This window comes from Vigna angularis, chromosome 2 (genome assembly GCF_016808095.1).
Source record: "Vigna angularis cultivar LongXiaoDou No.4 chromosome 2, ASM1680809v1, whole genome shotgun sequence".
Classification (NCBI taxonomy): Eukaryota; Viridiplantae; Streptophyta; class Magnoliopsida; order Fabales; family Fabaceae; genus Vigna; species Vigna angularis.
In genome coordinates, this window is record NC_068971.1 from 9,966,990 (window position 1) to 9,994,242 (window position 27,253).

The 27,253-nt window shown below is 32.5% G+C and overlaps 3 protein-coding genes across 5 annotated transcripts in view; 1 reads left to right on the forward strand and 2 right to left on the reverse strand.

Moving 5' to 3' along the window:
* Positions 1 to 789: 789 nt before the first annotated feature.
* On the reverse strand, positions 790 to 1,672 carry LOC108327249 (phosphopantothenoylcysteine decarboxylase). The gene is made up of 2 exons (XM_017560972.1): positions 1,316 to 1,672; positions 790 to 1,035 (listed from the first exon to the last, which is right to left on the reverse strand). Exons 1-2 carry the CDS (start codon positions 1,670 to 1,672, stop codon positions 790 to 792), a joined length of 603 nt encoding a protein of 200 aa, XP_017416461.1.
* A 4,938-nt stretch (positions 1,673 to 6,610) lies between these two features.
* Positions 6,611 to 9,201, reverse strand: LOC108328478 (phosphopantothenoylcysteine decarboxylase). Of its 3 annotated transcripts, none has more exons than XM_017562349.2 (3): positions 9,133 to 9,201; positions 7,788 to 8,157; positions 6,611 to 7,121 (listed from the first exon to the last, which is right to left on the reverse strand). In XM_017562349.2, exons 2-3 carry the CDS (start codon positions 8,133 to 8,135, stop codon positions 6,849 to 6,851), a joined length of 621 nt encoding a protein of 206 aa, XP_017417838.1. In that variant the 5' UTR covers positions 8,136 to 8,157; positions 9,133 to 9,201; the 3' UTR covers positions 6,611 to 6,848. The 3 variants fall into 3 exon arrangements, with proteins under 3 accessions (XP_017417838.1, XP_017417839.1, XP_017417840.1); XM_017562350.2 differs by lacking the exon at positions 9,133 to 9,201 and adding an exon at positions 8,947 to 9,126; XM_017562351.2 differs by lacking the exon at positions 9,133 to 9,201 and having other exon boundaries at positions 7,788 to 8,933.
* Positions 9,202 to 13,289: 4,088 nt separating this feature from the next.
* LOC108328806 (BEACH domain-containing protein C2) overlaps positions 13,290 to 27,253 on the forward strand; it is a 55,326-nt gene continuing 41,362 nt past the window's right edge. Inside the window, exons 1-5 of the mRNA XM_017562695.2 lie at positions 13,290 to 13,541; positions 14,687 to 16,770; positions 17,536 to 18,323; positions 20,342 to 21,022; positions 21,716 to 21,850. Of these exons, the coding sequence (XP_017418184.1) occupies positions 14,745 to 16,770; positions 17,536 to 18,323; positions 20,342 to 21,022; positions 21,716 to 21,850 (3,630 nt within the window). The 5' untranslated portion in view covers positions 13,290 to 13,541; positions 14,687 to 14,744. The remainder of the gene's footprint in view (positions 13,542 to 14,686; positions 16,771 to 17,535; positions 18,324 to 20,341; positions 21,023 to 21,715; positions 21,851 to 27,253) is intronic.

The window sequence follows — 27,253 nt, forward strand, 5'->3', positions numbered from 1 at the left end:
AATGATGAATCAAAACACAGAAAAGAAAAACCCCAAAATAAAATATCAAGAACACGAGAAATTCCCAAAAACAGAACTCAATTTCAGATTCCAATTCGAAACCCCTAAATTGCAAAATCAAGATTGCAAGGACATAAACCCCAAAAATCAATTTGCAATGAAAAACCTACATCCCAATTCATAAAAAACATATACCAAAACAAAAACCCCCAATTTGAAAGGCGAAACCCAAAACGTAACTATCAATTTCCATTTTCCTTGTTGAAAATTATATCAATATTTGATATTTTTGTATTAAAAATTAGAGATTTTTTTTTTTAATTTTCATTAAATTTAACTTAACTAGTTAAGTATCATCCAAATACACACTTAGAACTGAAAACAAATTAGAATTATCATACATATTTGAATAATAATTAGAAATAAGTTACTTCTCCATAAAAGTAATATTTTAAAATATACTTAACAACTTACAAATAATGCAATAATTAAAATAAACAAAAATTTATAATTGTAATAAAGAAAAAGAAAAAATAATAATGAATGCGAAGTCATCGAATAAAGTTGTTAAGCATCAAATAAATAAAAAATCAATCAAAACAATGATAAAAAGATTTAGCCACAATTGTGTGTACATATGCTAAGACATTATTACTTCCATCCTAAACATCAGATGCTTTACATCACTATTTTAACTTTGAATATTTTTCTTTCTTTACAGATACAAAAAAAAAAAAGACCGAAATACTCCAAATAAGTTGTCGAGTGATTCGTCTAGCTAAAGAAAAATTAGTCCCAAATCTCTTCATTAGAGATCCTGACAATGTAAGAAATTTCAGTAGGTTCAGCCATTTGACCCAGTGAAGAGGGATCGATGATAGTAATGCCAAGTTCATCGCATCTTTTGCGATGTTGTTTTGTCAAAGGATTATTCCACGCAACAGGGTCCATGGCAGGTGCAACGTATAGTGGCTTGTTAGGATCCCAACCTCGCACAATTTCTGTCAAAGTATTGTCAGATATCCCTTGCGCAATCTGCAACACAATAGATGAAACAACAAATTCCAATGTTAAAGAACTGAGCTTAAATAGTAAAAGAAAAACCGAGAGTAAAAACCAGAATGTTAAAGTGTCATAAAAATCTTCAATTCATGAACAACATAACAACAAGTACTTAAACATTGTACGTAAGTTTTTCCCTAATCTGATCGAACTGAATGGTGTTGTGTGATCTAGACAACCTCTGCATTATTTTGTTGTTGCAGTAAATGATTCAATTGGGTTGACACACAGCTAAGTTTATTGGTTTGATTACCTTGGCAAGGGTATTTGCAGACAATGGAGCAATGACCATGACATCAGCCCATTCCAGATGCTGTGCAGCAGTTTTCCTAGGATTAAATGCTGGACGGGGAATTGGTGAAACTTGAAGAAAAGGTATCGCGGCCCGTGTGAAAACAACATCTATATCTGCCCATCTACAAAAAAATTGACAAAGAAGCGAAAATTTTGCAGCATCAGTGCACCCGCAAGCACCAAGCAGAATCCGAGGCGTTCTCGGCTGAACACTACGCCTTCGAGAAGACTGCGGAATATTACTTCGAGAAGACTGTGGAATATTACTTCGAGAAGACTGTGGAATATTATTACTCGCAGGATTTGGGTCACCCATCATCTACAGATTTCAACAATTCTACTTTCTTCTGATGAATTTGTCAATGTAAAACCATACTTCAGTTTTCATTTATCAGTTACTACACTAATGCGAAAATTCAGAAAAAAAAACCATCACTGGTTCATACACATGCATGTATCTAAGAACTGCAACTAACATATTGAACTACATAGTTGAAGGAGAACAAACACATATAAGAATACCATGTTTTCGGTAGAAGATGGGAAAGAACAATGATTCTTGTTACAAATATGTGAAAGCATAAAACTTTGATCATGAATTATAGAAATGCTTGTAACATCAAGAAAGAAAGTTGATAGCTTCAGCAAAGAAGATTTGCTTGCACCATTTGACACTCAGTAATGCCTACATATTCGGAAACCATGCAAGATCACGACAAGAAGAGGGAGAGGTGAATCTTGAAACAGATGAATTTATTGTATCATGCATGACATACTACACTGAACAAGAAATGCTGCATGAACCTTTGTCAAAGAATCGATTGAAGCTTCTAATGTTGAAGGGGTGCTCACCAAATGAAACAAGACCGAAAGGGATAACGAACCAAAGAATGCAGAAACAAAAAGAATGAAAGTATACAGAAAAGTTCATCACCTTAAAGAAAGTGTCCTTCTCTTTCTCGTAAAAGTTTTCAAAAACAGTTAGAGATATATGAGAAGCTCAAGTTTTTTGAATTTTCTGTGTGGAAACTATGACATGCAGTACTAGTTGTGACGGTCACATATTTTTTGGGATCGAAATAAGCCGAAATTAAACTCATAATCAAATATATAAGCAATCTTCTTTTATATAAAACAACTCTATTTTTTTTAGATAAGAAAGTGTGATCATTTTTTAAGATTTAAAATTGCCATTGAAATAATAATATATTAATACTTTTAAATGACAATAAAAATTAAATTTATATTGTTTGTGAGGACAAAAGCTTTTACGATTTCAATTTAAAAATGTAGACGCAACAGAAAATATTATAATAAATGCAATATTAATGTGTGCTTTAAAATTTAATTATTTAAACAGGATGAATGGTATAAATAGAAGTTTTATTTAAACCAAATGAATTATTTAAACCAAATTAATAGTACAAATGATAAGAGAAATAAAGAAGGGTGAGAGAAAGAGAAGAAAGGAGACGGGTACAAGGAAAAAAACAACAAAGAAAAGTAAGAAAAAGAAAGTTGTAAGTTTTAAGTATGTTTTTTTATTTATTGATTACTAAAAATATTTATATTTTTTTAATTAAGTTGTTTACTTTCCATGTAATTAGGTGATGTAATTGATATTTTATCTGTATTATTTTTATAATTTTATAATTGTATAATTATATAATGAATAATGTATAATTTTATAACTGTATAATTTTTTAATTTTTTAATTTTATGGTTTTATAATTGGTGAAAAGGTGTATTTTCATGGATGACTTGCAGAGTCTCCTTAATATTTAAAAACTTTGAGACCTGTCTTGGTAATTAAGTTTATGTTCTGAGGAGAAAAATTTATGTATGAAAATCAATATTTTAGATTTTGAGATAAAAATGTGTGAGTATGTAACTGAGTATATATAGATATTAAAATTTAATGGAAGTTCATATAGTATAAAATGTGATGTGAAAAATAACGGTATTTATAGCATATTGTTTAATAAGCTTATTAAAATAAAAGGAAAAAACTTTTTCCAACCTTAAATATAATTATCTTTACTAATATTACTCTTAAAAATGTTTGTCCTACATCGATAAAAAAACAAATAGTAAAAATACTTTGACTAATTATGTTAATGTTAAATAACTGTCACTAACATTAACAGAAAAAAAAAATTATCAACTTTAATAAAAATATTTTTTTTTGTTAACATTAACTAAAAATCTTGTAACTTTAGCTCAAAATAATATTAGTTAACACTGAAAAATATTCATAAACTAGCATTCTTTTAATTATTAAACATGTTTAATATTAAAATATTTTTATTTTATAATAATTAAAATACTTTGTTTAATTTAATCTCTCTAAACTTATATTCTTATAAAATTAGTTATGACAAAAAAACTTTTTCAAGAACACAACTTCAATGAGAAAAGTTTGTTTTTATCGTTTCTTTGTAATAAAATTGTCTTAAGAAAAAACAAGATATTACTAATATTTTAAGATAAAATTAGAAAAAAAAATACATTACTTCACTAAATTTTACCGAAAAAAAAATAAACATCTAAAGTTTTTGTCAAACGCCCTAAAACATAATCAACTCAAATATTCAAAACCAATGAAAGATCCAAATGAAACTAATGTTTAAAATAGCTAAACCTGATCATTTTCCTTTTTCTACTCCATCTTTTTCTGATAATAGTGTCTCACGGCTGAGCAAATGGTGAAAGAAGCTATTGTTAGAGGTGAGATGATAATGATGATAAGATTGAGTTTCGTTGCAATGTTTTTCTATTGAAGGATCTTTTATTGGAAAAAATTCAAGGATGTTTTCTTTTGGAAGCACTATTGTGAAAATCATAAAGTGCAAAATTTCTTGAATATGATTAGTAGGAGTAATAAATCTTAAGACCTTATATTTGTAAAATAGTACTGAGACACTCAACTATCAATGTTAAGTAGCAAATTGATAATAGTTCATGTCTCTTAAGTTCCACAATTAATAAGTGAAGTTTCATAAGTTGTTGAAAATGATAATAGAAATTATTGTTCATGTAGGGTTGGGTATAAATAACTGATATGTACTAGACTATAGTTAACTATACTATATTATACTTAAAAAAACTGATCCACTTTTACTAAAAGTTCAGTATACTATTTTATGGTTTAGTTTTTAAAAACGGAACTTATAACAGTTTCGGTTCAGTTAACTGTGAGAACTGTATCTACTCTTTTCTCTTCTCTAGTTCTCGTTCAATTGTTCCGTCTTGCTAAGAAAACGTTATTTAATAATAAAATATTAATAAAAGAACCGTTCAAATAAAAAATTAATAATAAATTTTTTAAGAAAAATTTTTTTATCACAAATTTGTATATTTTTTCATCAATAAACATATATTACTATTTAAATAATATTATTTTAAGTAATAAAAGTAAAATATATTTTTTTAAATTTAATTTTATTAAATGATTAAGTAATATAAATCATAAAAAAAAACTATATAAAAAAATAATACTGTAAATATATTATATTCTTTAACATATTATTAAATATGTAAAAATATGTTAAAAAAACTTTTAATGATATGAAAATGTGTGTAAGCGCACACACTAAAATAACTGTTTATTTTAAAAATCAACTTACTTTAAAATAAATATCAATATTATTATTTTTAAATGATAGTATTTTACATACTAAAACTAAAATATATTTTTTAACGTTAAATTTTATTAAATGAATATATAATGAAATATCATAAAGAAATAGTAAGGTAGCAAAAATAATTAATATTATAGAAATATCAAATGACAAAAAAATTAACAAACGTTTATTAAGAGTAATTTTTCTAGTATCATCTTTTATTATATTATAATAATTAATAAATATTAGTTTAATTTTTACATAATAAAATATAAATAATAAATAATTGATTAATAAAACAATTTTACGAAGGAACAAAATAAATAAAAATAAAAAATTATTTTAAAATAAAATAAGTAGATAAAAAGATAAAATAAATTATATACACATATAAAAAAATAAAAATTAAAAATTAAAAAAATAAATATAAAAGTAAAATAATATTCATCACAAAATAAAATAAAATAAAATAAAATAAATAAATAAATAATAAAATAATAAAATAATTTCTATACACATATAATAATAAAAGAAATATAAATAAAATAGAAAATAATAATATCAAATAATTAAAAAATTAATTTGTAAGACATTTATGAATAAAATGAAATAAATATTAAAATAAATTTCAATTAAAAAAAAATATATTGTTATACTATTCAGTTTAAAAACTAGTACAATTCAGTTTAAAATTAGTATAATTCAGTTTAAAATTAGTATAGTTAGTAGTTCAGTTTAATTTATATTGTAGTTTAGTACAATTTAGTATAGTTCAGTTCAGTTTGATAAAACAAAAAACAGTTCAGTTTGTCTGAACTGTTTCACAGCTCAGTTCAGTTTATACGAATTAGTTTTTAGTGTGCAGTTCAGTTCTATTTGTCCACCCCTCATGAGAAACAACATGATAATGTTAAATTACTTGAAGCAACACTAAGAATATCTAATAGGGTTGGAAAGTCAACCATTCTATGTGATTAGTGTATTTATAAGAATCAAACTACAACATTAGTTCCAAAAATAATCCTAAATGTTCACATAAACAATGAATTATAAGGAATTACATTTGTGGTACAATGCCATGAAATGAAATTAATTTTATGGTCGTTAACCAAGTTTGGAGTCTGTTGAGTTGTCTAATGGTTTGAAAACCATTGCACATAAATGAATCTTTAAAGTAAAGAAAAACTCACAGGGAAACATTGAGACATGTAAAACAAGACTTGTTAGAAAATGGTTTACTAGAAAACGAATCATTAATACAATTTTTTTTTTCTACTATATCCAAGAAAAGATCTTTTGAATAGTTATAAGTCTAATGGCTCATTGTTTACTTTAAGTTATATCAAATATATGTGAAAACAATACTTCTCAACAATGGTATTGAGAAAGAGATTTACATGAAACTCAATGGTAATCTAATGCTGTTCTGTGAATAACTATTAGAGATTTTATTATAAACGTGTGGGCACTACTTAGTCAATCACTTAAGCAAAAAGTCATAAATGTTCTTTGTGTGCCTAAAAAATTTCAAATATATACTGCGCAAATTGTATTTCATATTATCCATATTCTTAAACATAGTTATAATCTTATCCACAATACTTTTTGTAGTCTCTACAATCTCACTTAACTTTTAAGAAATTCATATCAAATTTTACTTCAATAATAGGGGTCTTATTACTTACTACAGAGTAAGAGGCACTGCACTGCTCAATGAAACTATATGACCAAATCAAATATGATCACAGTATATTCAAATACTTAACTCAAATGATAAAAGATCAAAAAGAGTCAAGATTTCTGACAAAACCAAAAATCCATACTTACACCATAATGGTCAAAACTGTTGGTCCTGGTTACCTACACCTTTTACTGCATCTTTAATTCATAATAAAGCCTCACAGTTGAGTAAATGGTAGAAGGTTCAGCCATTGCTCCATGCTCAATATCCCCATTAGCTCCCCTATGTGCGACAGGTGGGATGAGAGAGATCCCAAGCTCATCAATGGTAATGCAATGCCGTTCTGTGAAAGGGTTTTTCCACATGATAGAGTTCATGGATGGTGCCACAAAAAGTGGCTTCCTGTAGTCCCATGCTCTCACAATACATGTCAGAAGATTGTCACATAACCCTCCCGCTATCTACAACAACACATTTTTAAGTGAGAAATATAACAAGAGCCAATTGGAAACTGCAAATGATATGCTCAAAATATAAACATGCACTCAGACTTATACAAGATGTGAACATCAGATTTGAATCTTTATTAAGTGGCCAGAAATTTTATGAATCTTGTGTGCTGCAAATTGGATTCCCTACATTCATGCATTTTTGGAATCATGAATCACTACTGATAGATGAAATGTGTATTATAAGTTGGATATAAGAAATAAATATAAATCATTTGATCTTGATTTTAACAGTTTCAATATTGACTAAATGCAGAAAAGTGTGACATGTCTACTTCCTATAACCAATCATACAGCAACACCAAAGTCTTTCCGATTACAAGGATCACACAATGTCATTGCTAATCATAGTGAGTTTTTTTATTTAATGAAAACTATATCTTCTCTAACAATGAATACATTCTATTAATCAACAATGGAGAAGATCTAAATCCAAGCATGAAATTGAACATTGATGATCGGGAACTTACCTACATTCTAATAATAGATTATTCACCATGGTTGCACAAATAGACCAGTCTTAGACTACACAGTTTGTTCAATGCATAGTGATGCCTTTGTCACATGATAATGCAGATAGAAGGAGATAAGACCAGCCAAGTTTGTCAGTTTGATTACCTTACCAAGAGTATTAGCTGACAATGGAGCAATGACCATGATTTCAGCCCATCTAATAAGCTCAATATGAACCACACGATCACCTATCCTTTTCCAAGTGTTCCATTCATTATCATCCCAAAATACATGAATCTCCTTAGGAAATGTTTGTACAGAAATAAAACGCAAGGATGATTTTGTGACAACTGCCCTCACTTCTGCCCATTCTGCAAAACAACGGCAAACATGTCCAAACTTTACAGCAGCAACACTTCCACAAGCAGCAAGTAGTACCCGAGGCCTCCTCCGGATAGCACTACTCCCTGTAGCGGATTTTGCCATTTTACTTGCATGATCAGAGCAATCCATCACCAACAGATTTCAACAATATCTATCTCCACAGTAATGCAAAGTATTAGAAAACCAACCATCACAAACTCATATTCACACTTGCAGGGATGAAACAGTGATCATCATATTTAAAGTTAAATGGTTCATTCCTTAAGGATCAGAGTTTAGGCTTAGGAAACAAATTTATCAAACTATTGGCAGCACATTGAATACTAAGCCACCTATAGATGAAGGGGGGACAAAAATAATTTTTGCTACACAATCATAATCACAGCCTCTCAAATATGTAAAAAGCATATACAGCATTTATCAGCGTCCACATTAAATCCATCAACAAAGTCACAAACTTTTAAGCATCAGGATACAATACTTTCACCGGAATGAGTGAGATAGAGAAACAGGGTTCTGTGAGATTTCATAATTTTTTAGTGCAGCTTGAGGATCTAAGAATTTCGGTCACACTCTTGTTTCTATAAAGTAAAAGAATACAAATTTGCCAGAAATTGAGTTAATTCGTTTCTAGTTTTCGTTATCCCTTACAAGAAAAAAAGAAATAAAAACGAAATCACATATACCACACACAATCATCAAGAGGGAGACTTTTGTTGGCAAAAAAGCATTGTGTCCATAAAAAAGTGGATAACTTGAGAAAACAGAAATAATAGAGTTGAGTCCAAGACAAACCAAAGAAGACTTGCTTGGACGTAAAAATGAAGGAAATGTTCCCATTTAACACCTTTTACCGCATTTTCAGAAACAATTCATGATCACACACAATAGAAGTGAATCTTTAAGCAGAAGAGTTCATTCTTTCATGCACACCACTCACAAAAGAAGTGCCCATGACTGATAATCGCATAAAGAGTGCACATTCCGATTAAAGACTCGACTTTGAAGCTTCGAATATGGGGTGCACCGGAATTCGCCACCAAATGACGCAAAACGAGTGGGATGAAAAAGAAAAGCAAAAATGAATGAGAAAACAAAAAGAAAGAGAGTGAAGAAGATGTCAGACCTTGTGAACTATGCCTATGTGACTATGTGACTAGAGAGCTTTAAAATGAACCCTTTAATAAGATTTGGCCCTAATTCATGGGTTGGAGTCAAAAAAGCTTATAGGGCCAAAAAAAACTCTTTATTTAAAAAGGGTTAAATTTTTTTTTTTTTACAAAATTTAACGTCCAGAAACATAATATTATCATACAAATAGTCATAAATCATGTGTATTTTTTATCCAGCTTTCATTTTATCTTTGTTAGTAATAACTTATAACCATAATTGATTCATGTATAATTATATTTTTTTACCAATAAAGTTAATTTTCTACTTCATAAATGTTTCTATATTAATTAGTTTAATAATAATGTTTTTATACAATTATTCCTTAATTTCCAAATTTTGTTTTGATAATTTTTTCATCTTAATTTTGGTTTCTTAATATTGGTTTGTAAATTTGACGGTTCAGAGATATCCACATAAAATAGGTTTAAAAGTTAAAAAAATTTAATTTAGTTTGAAAATTTTTGATAGACTAACGAATTTATTTATAGATGGTAATCTATTTTGTCACTAGTTTAAATCAATATCATTCGATTAAGATTTGTGATCAAAATTACATTATTTTTAATTTGTGTGAACATGTTAAAATTTTGACTTAATAACTTTTTAACTTTTTTAATTTTCCAAATTTAATAAAATTAATATTTATTATTTACAAAGTTATATAATTCTTTTAAAAAAATGTATGAAACGTATAATTTAGTCATTTACATCAATTTATATATTTTTATGTCTTTTTCATATATTTTATATTATATTCATTTATCTTTTTTATTAGTTTCTTATTAAGAGACATTGATGTAATTTATTTATTATTATAATTATTATAATTTTTATTTATTTTATATGTTAATAATTAAATACAATAATAATTTTAATTTTAGTATTATAAATTATAACATTATATTTATTTAAAAATATTGTATCTATTATTTAATTATTTTTTATTACAATCGGCTCAATTATGATAAATAATTCAATAAAAACGATCTTTGTTAGATAAAGATAAGTATGATTTTAAAATATTAATTTAATCTAAAAGGTTAGAAAAAAAATATGATTTTATAACCACTAGGATTACATATAGATCTTGTATACTAACATATATGATATTTATAAGAATTTTGCCTAACAAGGATTTTCACTAAAAAGTTAGTTCTTTTATTACGTGAAATTAATTTTAAACTTTAAAAAGTTTGTGGTTTAATTTTTTAATGTATATATCTATACAAAACATTCAACAAAAGAATTTTATATGACAAACTATAAAAAATAAAAATTTTACACCGATATTAAAAAGTCATCCAATTAGTATATTTGAATTTAAAATCTATCCATAATTAATATTTCAAATATTTATATAGATATCAGAATTCGATTATTGAAAAATCGAATTTTCAACTGTGTTACTTTTATAATTTCTTTTTTGAAATTTTTTTCATTTTCTTTTAAATAAAAATAATAATAAAAATTTTCTTTTTTTAACTTTCTAAAATAATAAAATTATATATTTAAAATATACTTATAATTAAAAAATTATTTTAAACAAGTTTTTATAAAATCAATATTTATACATTTATATTTAATTAAAAAAAGTTTAATAGGTTCGGAGGTCCCTATATTTGCGGGTTCGTTTCAGTTGTGTCCTCCAATTTTTAAAGTGATCAATTGGGTCCCTAATTTGGTAAATGTGATTCAATAATAGGATCTCCGTTAAATGTAGTTAACGTACGTTAACTTTGTTATGAAGTGAAAGCTGAGGCATTCAGGTGGCAATCTTTTAAGCTGTATAGGTGGATTTATAATATTTTTATATTATTCAGAACATATATAATTGAACATACCCAGTCGTCATTGAAGAAATCAGCAACTTGGAGAGGGGTTCCCACAAAGCCTCAATGACAACGTGAAATTGATCAGATGGAAGCAGGCCCAGCATTCCAGATATAATCCTTTTCATGGCAGGAGGTAAAAAGGTTACACTCGATTATCGAAAAAAAAGGTTCTTTTTCCACTATAATTATTTTTCACAGCACCTAAAGGGCTTGTGTGAAAGAGTTCACGCCAGGAAGTTAAAAAGAAATTATTTAAAAATTGAACTCTGTAATCAAATACACACTCCAATAGAGGGGAGGAAAATTAATAGCCACATCAAGAGAAGCTATGCGAAGAATAGCAAGAAGAGAAATATTTATAGGGAATAAAGGAATGGAAAAAGGGTACCTTGGATTTGGAGGTGAAATCATCTGAAGAATGGGCAGAAAAAGCAATAAGGAGAAAGGGAGAATGAGGTTTTGTGCGAGAGAATGATAGAGAAAGAGAGTGAGGAAAGGGTGAAAGAGAAGGGTGGCGACGGAGAGGAGGAAGAGAAGAAAGGGAGATGATGGAGGAAAGGGTTGCCATGAGGAAGACAACCACCAACACCCACTCTTCCTTCCCTTCTCTCTCTGTGAAGATGTCTTGCAGCCACAATAAACACGAAAAGATTGCCACCTGGATGACTCAGCTTCCACTTCATAACAAAGTTAACGTACGTTAACTACATTTAACGGAGATTCTATTATTGAATCACATTTACCAAATCAGGGACCCAATTGATCACTTTAAAAATTGGAGGACCCAACTGAAACGAACCCACAAATATAGGGACCTCCGAACCTATTAAACCTTAAAAAAATATAAAATATCATGCAAATTTTGAAAATTATTGAACTTGTAAAGTAAATAAAAGAAATAACTAAAAAAACATTAAAAGTGAATTAATTTAGTTTGGGGGCTAGCCCCATCCTAACCCTACCCGAGCCCACTTTATGTGGGGCTTTAGGGGTTGAGGCTTTTAAAAAGCCCCCTATTAAGGGAGTTAGAAAATTGGGGTTTGATTTTAGAAGGAGTTAGGGTCAACTCATGAAAGAGGGGTTCAAATGACACTTTTATTTGTGACTTCACAAACTTTCTCTTTTTTTTTTTTTTTTGTCTGCTGCGAATCAGAAGACGAACAACAGAGATTTTTTAAATTTCTGTGAGGCACCTATGCTTATGTCCTGAGATGAGAGTCCAACATTTATATTGGTTGGACAAGGCGCATAAACCCAGATTAAGCACACACACACACACACTCTTTTGTCCTTAACGATGTATTTATTATTAGGCTAAAATCCATTTCTTTCTTTAATTTTTATAAAAAATTAAATTAAATCTTTAATTTTTATTTTTTTTTAATTTAATATTTTAGTTTTTAAAAATATCTAATTAAGTTTTTTTTTGTTAAATTGATCTTAGATTTTTGTTAAAATTTATATATTAAATCATTTTATTTAAAATTAAATTAATTTAAATATTTAAAATTTTAAAATAAAATGATTTAATGAAGTTTAATATTAATCTATCACAAATGACATAATTAAATTATCTTAAAAATTTTAAAAATTAAATTAAAACAAATAAATTAAAGATCTAATTAATTTTTTTTATAAGAATTAGAAACCTAAAAAAGGATTTTAGCTTATTAATCGCAAAAGCACACGTCCTCTCACATTTTTTTAAGTTAAAAAAAGAGAAATTAGAAATAACTGTAAAAAGTACCTCTCAGTGTAAAACTATAAATATGATGAAGAGCAAAAAATAATAAAATCTATGACCATTTTATTTAAAAGAATTTCAAAATAATGGTTACTATTAAAAAAATTAGTTAATACTAATTATATTATAAAAACTAAAATTAAAATATTAAATTATACACAGAAAAAGAAAATAAATTTTTAATATAGGAATAGATTATTATTATTATTATTACAATTAATTTTAAAATTTGTATAATTGTGCTGGTTAAAAATTAAAATAATGAATTCTGTACAAAAGAAAAATGTGTTTTTGATAATTTAAAAAATTTATATAGCTCATTAAAAATTAAAAATTGAGATCCATATTTTTTTTTCTTTTTAATAAATATTAGCTTAGTAAGGGAAATCTTTTTAACTTTTTAGAGAAACAAACGTCAATACAATTAGTTTATAATTTTTTTGGATTAAATTAATAATTTTTAAATTTACTAATTTTAAATATTAAAATTTATCACTGATTTTTTCATGTTAAAAAATCGCTTAAGAAAAACTTTGTCGTTTCATTTAGGAGGTTGCAGGTTGAAAATTCCAGAATAGAACGAGCTGCAACAACCAACACAAGCAGCACCAACCTCCTTCTTTCTCTTCTCTTCTTTTTCTCTTTCGCGCCCAATTCGCCTTATTCTCCTCCATCTCCAATTCACTCCCTTTCCACTTTTTCTCTCCACACTTTCATTTCCGTCGAATCCTCGATCGGAACCGGCGATCAGACCGAACGACACTCCGCGCCGGAATACTATAGAAGGTAAGCCAAACTATGACCTATATTTTCTTCTTCTTGGTTTTATGTGTATCTGAAGCAGCAATGTGGATTTCGTTGCGATCCGTGCATTTTCTTTCATTGACTTTTCAAGCTTCGATCGAATCCTGCGCGAATGCGCGAGACGTAGCGGAGAGATCTGCTGATTCTCGATCCACCTTCGCAATGCGAGGCGATCAGAGTCGATTCGATTGCTTGAGTTTGTGTTCGAGCAAGATCCGAGACTTGTTTTTTGCGTTTTTGGCTAAGCGACGACTTTTAGCTTTGGATGAACGTGTGGTTGTTTTTACTTACTGTTGTTGCGTTCTTGTTGGATTGAATCGATTTCAAATGGTTAACTTAACTAAACGCTGGAGCGTTTTTCAGTGTCAGTGTTTTTGAGCTTCTACTTGTGCACACTTTACTTCATTTAGTAATTGGAAATTTTTTTATCAACTCAAATCTAAGCAAATGAACTAGTTGTTTGAGTTGACCGAGGAAGCTAATGAATTTCCTCTTAGTGTGTACTCTAGACTATTGTAATCTGAAGTTTTATAATGATTTCTTGTGTGCTTGGTCAAACTAAAGATTATCAAGCTTACTTTTAGTTGCCTCGCAGGACCTTTTGTACTGAAATAGTGGACGAACTGTCATTGTCAACCATTTACATGCTTTTAGTTAACCAGATCAATAAATAGTGTGCAACTCATGAATCACCTTTTTTTACTTCGTTTAGGTTCAATTTTATGCATATGAAATATAATATTAGAGTCATAGAGGATCCAGATTCGGTGCAGTCGTTTTTGTGTATAATCATGCATTTTGTGCATTTATAACTGTTGGATAAAAGATCAGCTGCTGAGATTTAGATGTGTTTTAAGTTGAATTACCAAGATATAATCCAAGCGGGCTGATCTTAACTTGATCGTTCTAAATTGCTGAATGCGTTCAAAAAGTGAGTGCAGAGAATGTGGATCTGAGTATTGGCCATCGTAGAAGCATTTTCTATTTTCGTTTAATTGGTTTCTTTCCATAGGGTTTTTGGTTTTCTTGTTTGATGCATGACATAATGTCTTTTCTTCCAAAATGTTCGTATAGAACTTGCTGTCCATTAAGCTGTTTTGGGGTTATTGTAAAATTGCTACTTACAGGTGGATTGGGCTTTCATAATTGGAATGAATATTGTTTAGCTCACTCATAAGTATTTTGATGGAAGAAAACGAAGAAACAAAAGAGATAAAGATATCTGGTAATGAATTAGATACTGATGAAATAGTAGATAGTGGTGTAAAACAATTTATTGGGAGTCCTCATCAGCAAAATGTAAATTCTAGCAGCAGTGTTGGGGTTGAATTTATAGATGAAAGGGCTAACTTGCAAGAACAAGTTATTGATTCTGTAACTACAGTAATGGACGATGACCAGTTTGAGCAAGTATCTTTGAAAGACCAAGATAAAAGTAATGAGTATGAGGATTCAAACCGCTCGTCTGGTTCTGATAGTAAACAACATCCATATGGTGGAAATGCAGAGGATTTTCAACAATCATTTGGATCAAACTCAATAGAGAATGATTCTTCCCCAGTTGCAGACATGAATCAAGATAATCTTTCTTATAGTCCTGGGTCAGAAGGACATTATGGTCATACATCTAAGCATTTTTCCGCATCAATTAATTTTGATTCTAGCGGATATTCTACTTTTAATTCTCCACCAAAGCCAAGACAGAAACATGCAAAGCCAAATGTTTCTCCAGAACTGCTCCACTTAGTTGATTCTGCTATTATGGGGAAACCTGAAGGTATGGACAAGTTGAAGAATATCGCAAGTGGTGTAGAAATTTTTGATGGTGGGGAAGAAATGGACAGTGTGCCTTTCTTAATTGTAGATTCCCTTCTTGCAACAATGGGTGGTGTGGAAAGTTTTGAAGAAGATGAAGATAATAATCCTCCCAGTGTGATGCTGAATTCCCGGGCTGCCATTGTGGCAGGTGAACTTATTCCTTGGCTTCCTTATGCTGGTGATACAGATGATGTGATGTCACCAAGGACACAGATGGTAAGGGGACTACTTGTGATATTAAGGGCTTGTACTAGAAATAGAGCAATGTGCTCAATGGCTGGATTGTTAGAAGTGTTGTTGAGAACAGCAGAAAAAATTTTCACTGTGGATGTTGGCTTGAATGGTCAAATGAGGTGGGATGGAACTCCTTTGTGCCACTGCATACAATATTTAGCTGGTCATTCTCTCAATGTGAGTGATCTTTATAGATGGTTTCAAGTAATTACAAAAACACTTACAACAGTTTGGGCTCCTCGACTAACACTAGCATTGGAGAAGGCAATAAGTGGAAAGGAGTCAATGGGACCAGCTTGCACCTTTGAGTTTGATGGTGAAAGTTCTGGTTTGCTTGGTCCAGGCGAAAGCCGTTGGCCATTTATCAATGGATATGCTTTTGCAACATGGATCTACATTGAATCATTTGCAGACACATTAAATACAGCTACAGTTGCTGCTGCAATTGCTGCTGCTGCAGCAGCTAGGTCTGGTAAATCATCAGCTATGTCAGCTGCTGCTGCAGCTAGTGCACTTGCTGGTGAAGGTACAGCACACATGCCAAGGCTGTTCAGTTTTTTATCCGGTGATAATCAGGGTATAGAGGCTTATTTCCATGCTCAATTTTTGGTTGTTGAAACTGCTAGTGTAAAGGGAAAGAAATCTTCTTTGCATTTTACCTATGCTTTCAAACCACAATGCTGGTACTTCATTGGTCTTGAACATATAGGCAAGCATGGAATTCTTGGGAAAGCAGAAAGTGAAGTCAGATTGTATATAGATGGATCTTTGTATGAAAGTCGCCCTTTTGAGTTCCCTCGAATTTCCAAACCTCTTGCCTTTTGCTGCATAGGAACTAACCCTCCTCCTACTATGGCTGGTTTGCAACGCCGCCGTCGCCAATGTCCTCTGTTTGCTGAGATGGGTCCTGTTTACATATTCAAGGAACCAATTGGCCCAGAAAGAATGTCATGCATGGCTTCTAGAGGTGGGGATATAGTTCCTTCTTTTGGTAATGCTGCCGGGCTACCATGGCTAGCAACAAATGCGTATGTGCAGAACAAGGCAGAGGAAAGTGTGCTTTTGGATGCAGATATAGGAGGTTGCCTTCATCTGCTCTATCATCCCAGTTTGCTCAGTGGGCGTTTCTGTCCTGATGCTTCACCCTCTGGTGCTTCAGGTTTGATAATTTCTATTGATTCTTTTATGATAATACATGAGTAATGAATTTTAAACACTGCATAAATGCATATTGATTTGTCATGCAGAAAGGCCCTGGTACCCGGTAAATAATTGTTCGAAGGTTAGTTTGTGGATTTATATGATGGAAATAAAAAGTGATTTACTGTATTTTCGGTTAGTGTTTGTAATCATCACAATGGTGGTTCTTCTCTAATCTGTAGTAGTGAAAAATTTTCTTTTTCCTCAGGATGCTTCTACTCTAATTCCAAGTCTTTGATTCTTGATTTCTGAAACTTCATTTTCTTTTGTTTTAAAACTATATAATTGAAAAACTGTTTTATTTTTGGGAATCAAGAACAGATCAGTTAGGGGCTTGCATTAAGCTCATATCCATGCATATAAAGTTGTATTATTATTGTTTATAAAAAGTCTTTCAATGAATATTAACCAAATTAAAGGGTGGGTAAATGGTATGAAATTCATTGAGAAATAGACATACTATTAGTGTTCTATCTGTGATTAAGCTGTCTCGTGAGGTTATCTTGTATAGTTGTCTTTGTGTAGTCTTTTGTTGGATCACAAAAGCATTGGTCTTGGGAAAATTATCTGTAATTAGCATTTCTGTATTTAAAGCTTTCATCCTAGGTTTTTTAAGATATATCTACTGTCATTGCAATATAAAATTTCTTTTATAATGAAGGTGTATAAAATTTTCTGTATTGTTGTCCAGTCTTCTTATAGTTCCTTTATTATAATGATTCAGGAACCCTTCGTCGTCCAGCTGAGGTTCTTGGGCAAGTCCACGTTGCTACACGAATGCGTCCTGTGGATGCTTTATGGGCATTGTCCTATGGTGGTCCCTTGTCTTTGCTTCCTTTGACTATAAGCAATCTACATGAAAATACTCTGGAACCTCAGCAAGGGAGGTCACCTTTGTCTTCAGCCACCACTTCTCTGGCTGCCTCAGTATTTAGAATTATATCCACAGCTATTCAACATCCAAGGAACAATGAAGAATTGGCTCGTGGTAGAGGACCAGAGGTTCTATCAAAAATTTTAAATTATCTTCTACGAACTCTATCTTCACTTGATGTTAGAAAGCATGATGGTGTAAAAGATGAGGAACTTGTTGCTGCTGTTGTATCCCTTTGTCAATCTCAGAAGATCAACCATGCACTTAAAGTGCAGCTCTTCACTACACTGTTGTTAGATTTAAAAAATTGGAGTTTGTGTAGTTACGGCATACAAAAGAAGCTTTTATCATCTCTTGCAGATATGGTTTTCACTGAGTCAATGGTAATGCGAAATGCTAATGCCATTCAGATGCTTCTTGATGGCTGCAGAAGATGTTATTGGACTGTTCCTGAAATTGATTCGTTAAATACTGTTTCCCTAACTGGGTCTACACGTCCAGTAGGTGAAATCAATGCTTTGGTTGATGAGCTCTTGGTGGTTGTTGAACTTCTAATAGTGGCTGCATCTCCTTCATTGGCCTCAAATGATGTCCGATGTTTACTTGGATTCATGGTTGACTGTCCACAACCTAACCAGGTAAAGCAGTAACACTTAAGTGGTTTTTTTTTTTTGTGCGGGCAATAAGAATTGTCAGACAGGATACTACAATGACACAGACATATGGCTCCTGTCAATGCTATAAATGCATTTGCTAGAATAGAATTTCACTGTATACCTTTCTTTGGTTCTTTCTTATATAGCTTCTGGATGGATGATTGCTTGTTTGGTGTTATCAACTGAACCTTTTTATTATTAAAATTTTATCATTTAGAAGACATTGTTTTTTTATTTTTTTTTTTTGTGTTAGGTACTTATTTCAGGGTTTTGGTAGTGTATTTCATGTTTGAGTATGTCTTGTATCTATCTCTTCCAATATTATTATATAAAAAGAAGCTTTCTTTTTGTTTTACAATTCAAATGGGTGTTATCATTTAGTTCCTTTCAGCCAGAGACTCTTTTCTATGCAGCACTCTTTTGGTATGGTGACATTGTTCCCTTGTGACTTGGCAACCTTTAGGGTACATGGCAATAATATGACAAGCGATGTTGGCATAACACTAACAGAGACATATATATAAGGTATAGAACAAAAATTGTTGAATGTAATAAATAAGAAAAACTAATAACATATATCTAAAACAATATACTAGAAACGTGTTCTAGGAAATAAAATTCAACAAAAAGTATCTATTAACAATGTAAAGGGAAAAATGTGCAGAGGGATCATAGATGAAACTGAGGAAATAATGGCTCTAGAAAATAGAAAGGAACATAAACTGGTACTGAAGATAACAAATAGAGATAATGCACAGTTGGCTAGAGAGGTTACATCAGAAATGAACTTCAGAACAAGGGGTACAAAGTACTATAAAGAGAGGAGAAAAGCACCTAGTATCAATTTTTTTTGTCTCAACAATCTGCATGGAGAGATATTGATGGGCTGTTTGCTGGAGATGTGGCCATTGGCCAGAGATGGGCTGGACAGGTTGCACAATCCCGGGAGCTGGTGGATGTGGTTGCATAGTTCATTTTGTCTTGCAGTGCATTGGTCATTTGTCCACAGAGCAAGTTGTGAAGGTGTTTTGAATCCCGTAACCAAAGCACTTATATGTCTTGAAAAAAATAGTGCCTACTCTGCTTTTTCTGCCATGGCCACATGGAGAGCTGGCTTTCATAATCTGCAACGATAAATTTACAATGCCATTGAAGTCTAATGAAATTTTGTTCAACTACTGCAATCCCATCATCGGGTGGTACTGCTATGGAAACCCTGGCTTCTAGTTGATGACACTGACTTGGTGATGGTGGTTATAGGATCTTGATATGATATCAGTCTCTGCATTCATGATGATAAGGTTGTGCTCATCTGTTTCAGTTCTGACCACACTTGTGAAAGGCATGAGTTGGGCTGCATTTTTCATGGCACAGTAAGGCACAACAGTTGTGAAATAACAAACTAGCTGAATATCTGTAGTAGTTCCCTTTTCTAATGAAAGGAGAAAATGCTATGGCATCACCATACAAGTAGCAAACCTAACTAGCTTAACTCTAATAGGTTATATTTTATGGTATGTTGTGTTAGATTGCAATATATTTAATGCATGTAATCTTCATGTTCTGGATCTCATGTTAAGTGGTTATTTTGAAGTTTGTAAAATCTTGAGTGTTACTGATAGGATATAATGTGTATGACAGGAAGAACCAAATTAAAAAATTAGTTGTTAGTTGGGTTGTTAGGATGAGTGAGACTTTCTTTATATAATGGGGAGTCTTTGTAGGCTGGGGGAGGTTTTTTGGATGTTTAGAGAATTGTTAACAGGATCATTACCATTCTGTGTGAAGGGAACTTTGTCCCTTGGAGGCATTCTGGCTATTTTTGGGTGCCTAGAATCAATAATACCAGATATTTTCAGTGACTTTGGTGTTTTACAGTAGTTTTCTTGGGTTCCTCTACCTAGGAACCTAACAGTTACACATAATATAAATTCTTTGGTTTGATTCTTTTATTTTTATTTTAATAAAACTGTACTAATTAATTATTTCTTCAATTTCAGGTTGCTAGGGTGCTGCATCTTTTCTACAGATTGGTTGTCCAGCCAAATGCATCTAGAGCTCACACATTTGCAGAAGAATTCCTGGCATGTGGTGGTGTAGAAACTCTTCTTGTTCTGCTCCAGAGGGAAGCTAAAGCTGGAGATAATGGTGTCCTGGATTCATGGTCAACGAATCCTAAACTTCACAAAACTGAGATTGATGGTGGTAATGAAATGACAAAAGGAAGTCAAGAGGATGAAGGATCGAAGGAGAAAAATGAAGCCATCTTACAAGACAATGACCACGGTTCTCTATCTGTTGATAGTGGCAGTAGCCCAGATCCTATTTCTCCTGTATTTGCCTCTGAAATTCCTTCTGTCAAGAATTTGGGAGGCATAAGCCTATCCATTAGTGCAGACAGTGCTAGAAAAAATGTTTACAATGTTGATAAAAGTGATGGGATTGTTGTTGGAATCATAGGTCTCTTAGGTGCATTAGTAGCTTCAGGACATCTGAGAATTGGTTCCTCTGCTGGTCCTGATACAACAAGCAACCTTTTGGGTGTTGGACTCCATGACAAAGGTGGTACTATGTTTGAAGACAAGGTCTCTCTTCTACTTTTTGCTTTACAAAAGGCATTTGAAGCAGCACCCAACAGGCTAATGACCAACAATGTTTACACATCTTTGTTGGCTGCCTCGGTATGGCTACCTTCCTTCATGATATGGCAATTGTCCTTTCATTTTACAATTTTTTGATAAAAGTTGTGTCAATGTCTTTACCATAATTTATTCACTATAAGCCTATTCTTCTTTTATTTTATAAAATCATGTTAGGCATCACAATGAGAATTTAACAACTCAATTAGGTTAGCATCTTAAAACTCCATCAATCACATGCCACCACATGAAAACTCCATAAAAAGGAAAATCAAAAAGATAAAAAAAGTATGAGGGGATCAGATCAAAACTCATGCAAGAGAAAAAACCTCCAAGCACCAACAAAAGCTAAACTTAGAGAGGCTTAAATGATTTATAAAGAAATCAAACTTAATATTTGAAGGTAAAAAGTCATACCATGACATTGGCCATTCCAGTTTGTTGAATTAATTTCTCAATACTTGATCTTTTTTTAGGGGAGACTTTTTAAATACACGCTATTTTTCTTAAGAAAAGGAAAATTACTAGTTGAAGGGAGAAGGATATTTGCTAATATTAATGTAAAATGTCCTCTTATTAACCATGACCCAATGCAAATGAATGAAAATATATAGAAGACTTCAAGTCTCATTGAATGCTTATTCGAGATGTATGTTTAAAAATGTCATTAGGTGATCAGGTTACTGTCCTCATTTTTTGATGTTTTCATTTTTCTTTGTTTTCTCTCCTTTTCAGATCAATGCCTCTTCTTCAGAGGATGGGCTAAATTTCTATGATTCTGGCCATCGCTTTGAGCATTCACAACTTTTGTTGGTGCTTTTGCATTCGCTTCCATTTGCACCTAGGCCTCTACAGAGCAGAGCGCTACAGGTATTAGCTTAACAGTCATGCATCTATTGTTTATAAGTTATGTTTTATATGATTTATGAGGTGTTTGCTGTTTCATGTGTATTGTTTTATGATGAAATTCTCAGTACAGCTCACTTGTACATTAATGTACTGCTTAGTTCATGCATTTCAGTTTCTGGCATTTTAAAGATTTTATATGGGCTTAAGTTTGCTGCTACATTAAGATTTTCGAAAGATAATGCTGGAACACAGACATTTATTGACCTAGGCTGGTGCAAAACTAAAATAAAAGACAAGATTGGTTGTGAAAATCTAAATTTGCTTGTCAACCATGATTTTTAGCAGTCTCCCCCCTTAATTTATAGTACTTCTTTTATCTGTTACATTTAGATTTAGTTTTAATGGATTTGACTGTTTGATTTGTTATCATCCGGAAAGATAGCTGTAGCTTCATATATTGTAATTGGTCTCAATTAAGAGAAAACTATGTCTGTGACATTTTTTCTAGCTTTCTCATTATTGCTCTCTTTTTCTTGGACTCCTGCCCTAATTAATGTTCAACTCTTGGGAGGTTGGGATCTAGTTTGGATAGTTATTATAGTTTGTTAATAGAATGGCTAGAGTTTGTTGAAGTTCTCACACCATAGATATAACCAAATTGTAATATATGACTGGATGCAAATATCACTTTATAAGTTGGTTTTGTGATATTAGGTTAGGTTTAAAGTTCACTTGTTATGATAAGTGATTTGGAAGGTAAATAACCAGGAGGAGGTTGTAAGGAATCAAATTGTGTTTGGAAAACACCATTTCCATCCGTTGGAGATTCCATATCTACTAGATATACAAGTGAGTGTAAACTCATCTTATAAGCCAATTTTGTTAGGTTATGTTAAATTTAAAGTCCACATTCTATTATGGTATCAAAGCCTTAACAAGGTTTATTGGGCATATCATGCTATTTGTTATTAGACTGCACTTTATTCCCATGCTTGAGATGTCTTGTTTTCAACGTAAGGTAGCTTGGAGATCTCATCTATACTGAAAAATATGACTAAACTATAATATAGAAGTAGGTGCAAATTTCAACTTACTAGTTGATTTTGAGACAATAATAGTGCCACTGCCCACTTTTTGAATAAGTCATCAACAGTTAATTAGCCTCCACTTAGTGTAAGATTTTGACAGTGAACGACTTCATTCCTAATCTTTTTTTCCCTATAGAACTTCCAGCTTTGATTGCTAAACAAATGAACAAGCATCTGCAGAACTGACTTCTCCATCACCCAAGGAATGTTTCCATCTAACCTCATCAGTGACTACTAATGTGGGTAGTATTTCATTGTATCTGGTGTGAGTTAACTGATTTTCCATTTTCAATTTGCCACGTTGTATTTTTCTTTACCAAATGAAAGTTGTTTTTCAAACCTACCTAAATAGAAGTGCATAAAAAAGAAACTACCGAGCCAGATGGCCTGAACACAAGCTGCTAAAACTTTTCCCATTTTAGATTTCCATTTCATTGACTCCCAGCTCAGTTTTAACATAGAATCTTCATTAATATCTTCTATAGAACTTAATCCTAGTCCTCCTTCCTTACAAGGCTTATAAACAATATCCATGGTACAGAAGTTTCTGTAACCAGGGTAATATTACTAGTCCAAATAAAATTTATAAACCAGCTCTCAATTGTTTTCCATATTGTCTTAAGCCATCTATATATTTGAAAACGGAAGAAAAGCATGCTTTGTATCATAGACTTGACCTGCATAACCTTGCCCTTTAGGGGAGTAAACAAGTTTTCCATTTGGCTAGTTTTTCCTTAATTATGTCAGTAATTGGCATCAAACGATGTAACTTTGGCTTGCCCTTCAAAGTAGGTACACCAAGGTATACAAAAGACAGTAGTTCTTGTGAGAAACCTAGAATAGATGAAACTTCCCAAACCACAGCAGGTTATTCCAAACATAGAATTTAGATTTGCTATTATTCATTGTCTGATCCAAGACTTTTCCATATTTGTGTAAATCATCCATAATGTTGCTCATATTTTCATTCCACACCTTCAAAAAATCAGTGTCATCAGCATATGAAGCGTGTATGGGAAAATCAATCTGTCTTGGTCCAGCAGCCCTTATTTTTCCATCTAAATCATGGAAAATGATGTTTCTATTTGTAACTTCCTTTGCCATACAAAACAGAAAAGGAGATAGGATCTCCTTGCCTTACACCCTGTTAAGAAGTGGACAAGCTTAACTTAATCCAACAAAACCGGCTTGTAAGGTGAGGTTTGCATCCACATATATACTCGAAAACCTTATCTGATGAGCCATGGAAAACTAGTTGCCAAACTCATTCTACATAACACATGAAGAATGATGCAGCGAATGATAAAAACAAAGGTGGTTTTGTGTATAATGAGTGAAATGAGATCAATGGTGTTGTAAGTCCTGAAAAGGTAGATCCTATCTAGGGGAAGGGGGCTAGAGGAGGCTTAAGAAGCTCTCAAGCAAGGGACTCTTGAAAGAAGAAAGGTTGGAGTAATCTCGGAAGCATTTCAATATATTCCAAAAGTAATGTTTACAAGGGTTGAGCACTAAATTTATAGCATATTCAACCTCCAATTTGACCCTAAACTATTCCCCTAAGTTGTGATTCAGGGTTCACATGACACGTGGCTTTGCACGAAAAACTCGTTAAACATGTAGGATGTTAGGATATTTATCCTATTTATCATCATTATATTGTGTCAAGGGTTACCTTATTTATCATGACTATATTGTGTCTAGGGTTATCCTAATTATCATGTACTCTTGTATCAATTTATTTTTATAAATAGAAGATTATGAGAGGGATCAATCAAGCCCTCTAGAATTATGAGAGGGGTCAATCCCGCTCTGGTTTCTGTCTTGTAGCATCTGTCCAGCGTCATCGTCCATCGCTGCCCGCCGCTGGCCACCGTCCATCGCCGATTGCCACTATTTGCCGTTGCCCGCCGGCCGACTGCTGGCCATCGTTTGCCGCTGCCGCCATCCCTTGCCGGCCGTCGTCTACCGCCGTCACAGCCCCATCTATCTAAACCCTTAAGGTTTTCTTGTTCCTCATTGGTACTATTCGTCTTCTTCAGAGATGGCGTCTGACAGTACTCTTTCCTTCTTGGGAAGTCCATCAATTACCTCCGAGAAGCTAAATGGCAGACCATGATATGGTGTCATTCATGGCTAAAGCCCAATCTGCTGTCGAAGAATTCATGATGTTTTTGGAAGCGGACCAGTTAGAGGATATAAAAAAGAAACTGGATAAATTTTCCATGGTGTTGATCCTTCGTGCCCTACATCTCGATTTTGATCATCTTAGAGATCAACTTCTAACCAGTCATGAGGTCTCATCCATGGAAACATTGACCACTTGCCTTCTGCGTGTGCCGATACCTCAAACTCAAGAAGCGCATGAACTAGTGGAACCATCTGTCATGGTTGCCATACGAGGAAGAGGAGGACGTGGCACTAGAGGAGGAGGACGAGGAGGTTGGGGACGTCCTCAATGCACATACTGTAAAAGGATGGGTCGCACTCAAGAGAATTGCTACTCCTTATATGGTTTCCCTTCCAAAACCGCCAATATTTTGAAGACTGAAACTTCCACTTCGAAGACGTAAACTTCCACTTCTAAGTTTTCCGAGGATGAATATCAAGAGTATTTAAGGTTAAAGTCTAACAGCTTGGCACAACCATCTCAATCTCCCAGTATGCGTTTCTCAATCTATGGAAGGTCAAAATTCATGGGTAATTGTCTCAGGTGCTTCTGATCACATTTTTGGTAATACCTCTTTGTTATCATCTATTTCCTTTTGAGAAAAACCTCATTTCATACCCCTTGCAAATGGATCTAAAAATTCCTTCAAAAGAGTCGGTCATGTTTCTTTGTCTCCCTCCCTCAATCTCAACTCCGTCCTTTTTGTTCCTAATTGTCCTTTTAATTTAATTTCCCTAAGCCAGTTGACCAAAATGTTAAATTATTCAATAACCTTTGATCATAAATCTTTTGTTAGACAGAAGCGTGGTTCGGGGAGACAAATTAGAGAAGGATATGAAGCTGGCGGAATATTCCATTCTAGATCTCGTCCAAGGGCGTCCTGTGTTGCTGCTCCTAATCCTAAAGTGCTACATGATTGACTTGGCCATCCTCATTTGTCTAGATTAAAAAAGATGTATCCTGAACTTAGTGGTCTTCAAACCTTAGAAAGTGAGTCATGTCAATTAGGAAAACATGTTAGATCTTCCTTTCCTAAAAGGTCTCAATCAATATGTAATTCTAGTTTTTCCATCATCCATTCTGATATATGGGGATCTAGTCGTACTTCGGTTTAGATATTTTGTTACCTTTGTTGATGAATATTCAATATGTACTTGGGTTTATCTTATGAAAAATCGTTCTAAATTATTAGCTATCTTTACATCCTTTTTGAATGAAATCAAGAATCAATTTGGTCAAGTAATCAAAATATTAAGAAGTGATAATGCAAAAGAGTATATTTCTCATCTCCTTTTCTGCCATTTTGAGTTCCCATGGTATCTTATATCAGTCTACTTGTCCTCACCGTAAAAAAATGGTATAGCAGAACAAAAAAATAAACACTTGGTTGAAACTGCCCGTACCCTTTTGCTTGGTGCCCATATTCCTGTCCACCACTAGGGGATGCCATCTTAACTGCATGTTATCTTATTAATAGGATGTCCTCCTCCTCTCTTGATAATAAAGTCCCTTTCTCCATTTTGTTTCCTAATGATCCACTATTTCATACATCTCCCCGAGTGTTTGGCAGTGTATGTTTTGTTCATGACATGTCTCCAGGTCTAGACAAACTCTCCGCTTGCGCTCTCAAATGTGTCTTCTTAGGCTATTCTCGACTTAAAAAAGGATATCGATGTTACTGTTCTGAAACTAAGAAGTATTACATGTTTGTCAATGTCACATTCTTTGAACAGACTCCTTACTTCTCTCCATCTATTCAGGATGTTTCTATCCTCCAGCAGGTCCTTCCTATTCCAATGGCTGAGTCAAGTAGCTCCACTGTCTCTGTCATTCCAAGTCTTGATCACAATCCTCCTATACCCGCTTCTCCACATACTGAGATCATCCCACACAGGGCCCCAATGGATAGTCCACCTCCCCAAGACAATGGTGAATCTCCTACTTCAGATTCTTCTCCCTCGTCACCTCTTCCCACGCGTCCTGGTTAAAATGATTCAGCATGGCCTATTGCCCTCAGAAAAGGTACTCGTTCCATTCGAAATCCTCATCCCATTTATAATTTTCTTAGCTATCATCGATTGTCACCCTCCTATTTTTCTTTTTTATTCTCAATGTCCTCTGTTGTTATACCCATGAATGTGAAAGAAGCACTTGATCATCCTGGATAGC